The 5,997-nt window shown below is 26.0% G+C and overlaps 1 protein-coding gene across 1 annotated transcript; it reads left to right on the plus strand.

Moving 5' to 3' along the window:
* The first annotated feature begins 3,654 nt into the window (after window positions 1-3,654).
* On the plus strand, window positions 3,655-4,799 carry LOC125843328 (protein LURP-one-related 4-like). The gene is made up of 3 exons (XM_049522561.1): window positions 3,655-4,000; window positions 4,219-4,440; window positions 4,546-4,799. Exons 1-3 carry the CDS (start codon window positions 3,749-3,751, stop codon window positions 4,678-4,680), a joined length of 609 nt encoding a protein of 202 aa, XP_049378518.1. The 5' UTR covers window positions 3,655-3,748; the 3' UTR covers window positions 4,681-4,799.
* The last annotated feature ends 1,198 nt before the right edge of the window (window positions 4,800-5,997 follow it).

The following is a 5,997-nucleotide window of genomic DNA, read 5'->3' on the forward strand; positions in this document are numbered from 1 at the left end:
GATATTTGTTAACATTTGTATAGTTATAAGAAAAAATTACGGCCTTAAACATGTGATAATATTTATGTGATTATCCGTTGAGACATTGATGGTAAACAATAACAAGAAAATTTCTAAATTAATATATAATACCTTGTTATTTTTTTTCTAAATGTTTCATAACAAGAAGTTTAAATTTCCTCAATCCCAATTTATCTGACACATCTCAGTTTTTGAGATTCAAACAAATCTATTTTTTATTGTAAAATTTTCATATATCATTTAAATATTTTGAATTGTCAATTATTGCGACTTGTAGTACTTTTTACGTAGTTAACAAATATATAAATTTCATTTCAAAAAATTTGAAGATTCGATACGTAAATTTCTATCAAACTTAAATTATTTGACTCTTGAAAAACGAAGAATATCACATAAATTAAAACAAATAAAAATATTAATGTTTGAGAACTATGACAGATTCAAGCTTCTAAATTATTACATATTATGACTTTTAACCTTAGTCTAGTTTCAGTGTTATCTAATAATATCAAATTAAAGTCAAATTCATCATAATTCCTAATCAAAATAACTTTTTTTTTCTTTATTTGCGGTCGGTACATAGTGGCGTTTGCCGTCCAATATTAGAAAAATCCTTCTAAAGGATAATATTCTTTTTTGGCCGTTCCTAATTACTTCCTTCGTTTTAATTTATTAGTCTCGTACTTTCTTTGTTAATCCGTTTAAAATCTCTGTATCTTTTCTTTTACAATTCCTTAATTTTAATTACGAGACTAAAGAAATTTTTTGTACATCATTCTACTATCTTTAATTTAAGATCATAAGTTTTTTTAAATCTTTTTTCTAATATTTTTTATATCAAAATTAAAATCAGATAAATAAATTAAAACGAATGGAATATTATGAAATGTCACATCCTATAAGTCGAGGATATGTTACTGTTGGTGCCTGACTTTATTAATTCCACTAATTAAGAGGAATATGGCTGTCATTTTTACCAGCTTTAAACTTTTCATGATGCTAGTTAGTGTGAAATTCCAAGTGGACTATCATCATCAACTTTTTTTGTTGTGTGTGAGTTTACTCGTTTTTGATAATAGCTATTATTGCGTACAAGTCCCGAGTTTAAATTTTTGAGAATGAAAAAAATATCGTTAGATAATATGTAAAAGTGATATTTTTAAAAATAAAAATCTGGTATAATATGTGAATTCTAATTTAAATTAAAGCTTAATACGAATATATCCACTTGTTTTAAAATATATATTTTCACTTTTGTTAAGATTAACTCGAAAATGGCCAGAAAATTAAAAAAGTCTATAATATCCTTTTTATTTTAAAATAAACTGATCTTTTTTTTATTTTTTAATTAAAAGGGTAAAAATGTTCAAAAAGATAAAATAAAATAGTGTGAAATATGTTATTTTATCATTCTGGTCAAATTCTGACAAAAAATTCTGGCCAAAAGGATTTTTCCTATTATTTTTATCTCAATTAATCATCATTTATGATTTTTTTTAAAATTTCTCACTTGGTACTTGATATGTCCACATTATTCGAGTCTTAAACTCAAAATATCTGATTAAGATAATACTAATAATCACTCCGTCATAAAACTTATTGTTATCTAAGGGCTGATGTATTTATACAATTACAATTTTTAAAATTTATATTTATATTTATATTAAAATTACATTTTTCACAGTCTCAAATTTATATAAAATATAAAATAAAGAGTTAGTCAGTGTCGATACCTAATTATCCCTCATCCAAGGGATAAGCACGCAAAACGATGCACTCAAACAATTAACGACTACTTATTAATTTAATCAATGATAATCCTTTCTTTTGACACCATTTTATTTTTAATTTCATTTACCCCTAAGTGCATATATTAAAATCTCTAATTTAGTTGTGTCCCTCTTGACATTGAACAGTTAATGCAATTCTCTTTGTTTATTTTTTTTTCAATTTTTGAAGAAATATTTAGTGGTTGTTACACAAACGTAAGTGGAACCCCACTGATTTGGGGATTAATATGTCACTAAGAAAATAGGAGTTGACTTATGAATTAAAAATATTAATAATCTCAAAAAGTCATAATGATTATTCAAATCACTAAAATTCTGACTAAGAAGAAAATTTCATGTTGTAATTAAGAAATTAAATGGACATTTGAAACGTGAAGAGTATATCTTGGAGCCCAATAATATGGTGTAAATTAAGAAATAAGGATAAGTTTGATCCTGATATGAAAATTGTCTAAAATCATATAAGATAACATGTATATTTGAGGCGTGGATAATATAAATGGAAGCCCTAACATAATGTAAAAAGAAAGATGAGTCTCACTCTTTTGATATATCAAGAAAATAAATTGTAAATTTAATTTAAACTCAAAAATTTAATTTTTTCAAATCGTATAAAGATAATAACTCATATCGTCAATCAATTTGATACTCTCACACGTTGACCCACGGCTTAAGGGTTCAGTACGTAAAAAAACAACACTAATTTATATTCACATTACATATAAGGTTTATTTATTTTAAAAAAAAATATTTTCTAATATAAATTTCTCATATGACAAATGGATAACTTTAATACCACTACATTTTTCAATGGTGAACCTCCAAGATTTCGATATATTGCCAAGTGAGTTATTATAGGCCACATTTTTGGAACTTTTTTTAAAAAATCTCTTGACACAAAATTATAAAAAGAATATTTAGTTCCTAGGTGAAGAAGGATAAAGGAGAAAAATGAATCTATGTTGTGATGACTTGTGGTTTAGTGGCTCTCCATAAGGTCACCTCACATGGCCAAAAAGAAGCATATTATATATAGGGTATACAAACAGACACATATTATAAAAATAAAATAAACTCAATGAAGAGTCATATTCTACTTTATTTATTTGCCCAAAGACAGACTGGATGTGAATAAATAAAGACAAAACCTCTTTGTCTATGTCTTATTTAAAAGTTTTTGAAATAATATTTTGAAATTATCTTGAATAAATATTTATTTATTTAAACTGACTTTGACACAATATTATAAAATTATCTTCAAATGAGTAATTTCTTTATCAATCTGACTTGTTTTCTTACAATAATATGGAATGTGTAATTACTTCAATTACTCGTCTTTTAGAAAATATCAATCAATTTTACTGAGAAATGTCAAAATATAAAAAAAATAAACATACAAAAAAATAAATAAATTAACATATACATGAAAGAAATATTCATACTATCTATCTATATAATGTAGTTTTTTCAGTGAAGCGATATCAATTAACTCTCCATGTATCCTTGTATATATACGTAGTTCTACCCCTGTTACCATCAATGATGAATTAGATCTCTCTATCCTTTATTAGAAGTCTCGAATTCAAGTCCACATAATGAAGAAACCTTTGATATAGAATAATTTCCTCTCTAATAAGTCTTGTCCTACACGAATCTGAATTAATCGAATTAGTAAAAACCAAAATATCAAATGGTTATAATATTTTTTTAAAAAAAACCTCGTCAACATTACACGTTTTTATAAAGTCAAATGTTTCTACTTTCTTGATTATTTCTTAAACTATTTTTTTAAGTGGTTGCTTCTTTAACTTCTATTTATAGCCTTTCAACTTCTCTATTACTCATCACACCAAAAATCAAATTCCAAAATCTTCTCTCAAGCAATTTCATTTCTTCAAAATTCCAAAGTATATTATAAATTTAATTTTACTCTAATTATGGGTAAAATTCATCCAGAAAATATATCTTCTCCTTCTCCTTCTTCTTCTTGTTCATCTCCTTATGTTACATCTAATAGAGAAACATTTACTATATGGATGAAATCACTAGTTTTTCATGGAAATGGATGTACTGTCTTTAATTCCAAAGGTGAACTTTGTTTTAGAGTTGATAATTATCAAGAAAGATGTAGCAATGAAGTTTTTCTCATGGATCTTAATGGACAAGTTCTCTTTTCCATAAAAAGAGAGGTAATAAAAGAAAGACAATTATTTTGTTATGTAATAGTTTATGTGACACAATTCGAATTTTCAGAGTCAGACTTCTTTAACTTTGACTATGAATTCAAACATAGAATTTGTTTGACTCTTGAAATTCGAACAGTAGTAACACATAAATTGGGACATAAGGAGTATATTTTATGTTATGGAAGTTGAAATTTATTTTTTGTTTTTATGTTTTATTGCAGAAATTGAGAGTTTTTGGTAGATGGAATGGATATTTATGTGGTGGATTTAAAGGGAGGCCATGGTTTCAAGTGAGAAAAAATTGCACATTTTCAAGAGGAAATGTTATATGTAATGTGAATTTGGGCTATGAAAAATCAATTGAAAGTTGCTACAAGATTCAAAAATTGGACAAGAAATCATCATTTAAAGTTACAAATACTACTGGAGAAATTGTTGCTGAGGTAGGTCCTTTAAAATTTTAAATTCATACAAAGTTTTTAAAAAAATATATAAGTTATATATACTGATAGTATAAAGATTCTGATATTGATTTTTTTCTATCGCAGTTAAAACAAAAGCAATCGTCGAAAGGATTTGCATATGGAGATGATGTATTGACTCTAGAAGTGGAACCCCAAGTTGATCAATCACTAATTATGGCATTAGTGACAGTTTGCGGCTTAATTAGTCGCAAATTATGATCAAGAAATTAATTATATGAAGAATTCAAGAAAATTTAGATATAATACATGGGGCTCTTCCATTTGAACCACCATTCTGACTTTAGAATGTGTTGTGTGCATTTTAATTTTTATTTGTAAATTTTTAGGACAAAAAAAAAGAAATTAAATACTTTAGTTCGATTTTATTTTCGTTTCTTGTTGTAGAAATATCGAAATTTTGTGAAAGAGTAATTCAAAAGGGATTAATCTTACCTTCTTCATTTTTAAATATTATTGAGTTTTTGTTATAAACTTGCTTTTATTATGGAATTTTATCGATTTTTTTTAATTATGTAGAATTTTTTTACCTTATGAATTTCTTGATGCGTTTTTATTAATTCTACTAATTGTATGAGTAGAACAAGCTCTAAGTTGAAATTTAATAATCTGAAAAACTGTTCATCGATCTCGTGTTATATATCACCTAGAAAAGGAGTGGAGCTAATTAAAAATGAACAGAAAGATAAGACCAATCATTTATCTCGATGAACAATGCTCCACTGATTATACAAAAACATAATTTAATCCTTATTGTGTAAATCGTCACCATGACCATATTATGATTTGAAGTGTTTTTCATCTGATTATTAATCAAAAAATAATAATTTTCTTATATTTAAAAGTAATTTAATTTTAAACTTTTTTTATAGAATTTTTACTCGATAACAAGACGACAATGATAAACAAGTGGTGATAGCACATTATGTACTAATTTCCAAAATACGTCAAAATCTTTAGGCCCAAATGCATGTTGTGTAGACGGCAAACTTTGGCTGGCAACTTGCTTTGTTTAATTAGGCTTCTAATTGTGTCCCTACAAATAGCCATCATGTTTAAGATGAATCATGAATATTGTCATCCACACAATCACTCGTTTTCATCTGATATTCGATATTTATTTACTAAGTTTAATCGTAAGATACATAAATTTTTAATAAATATTTCGATTGAAAATCGATATTTCCAACGAAAAATTGGTTGGAAACATTTTGAATAAGTCTAACTTTTGATAATTTTCTATTTATGAAAACTCAATCATAAGACGTCTGATTAAATATGAAGAAATCTGTACAACATTAATCCCCACCAAATTAAATGCTCCACCAATTTTGTTGTTAAGTGTATAGTACCATCATTTTCATAGTCGGTTGGAGCTTTTTGAACTTTTTGACACAAATTAATACTAGTAGGACTTGAATGTTTCACTTTTTGTAATGTGAAAAGAAAGGAGAAAGTCAAAATAAGATGTGATTTCTAAAGATGTACCAAAATTACTCCCTCCGTTCATTTTTACTG

This window comes from Solanum stenotomum, chromosome 10 (genome assembly GCF_019186545.1).
Source record: "Solanum stenotomum isolate F172 chromosome 10, ASM1918654v1, whole genome shotgun sequence".
NCBI classification, from domain to species: Eukaryota; Viridiplantae; Streptophyta; class Magnoliopsida; order Solanales; family Solanaceae; genus Solanum; species Solanum stenotomum.

What these genes read in the sequence shown, in the direction of transcription:
- LOC125843328 (XM_049522561.1), top strand. Translation starts at nt 3,749, where the DNA reads ATGGGTAAAATTCATCCAGAAAATATATCTTCTCCTTCTCCTTCTTCT. An exon ending in TCTTTTCCATAAAAAGAGAG is followed by an intron (nt 4,001 to 4,218) that starts GTAATAAAAGAA and finishes GTTTTATTGCAG; the next exon opens with AAATTGAGAGTTTTTGGTAG. An exon ending in CTGGAGAAATTGTTGCTGAG is followed by an intron (nt 4,441 to 4,545) that starts GTAGGTCCTTTA and finishes TTTCTATCGCAG; the next exon opens with TTAAAACAAAAGCAATCGTC.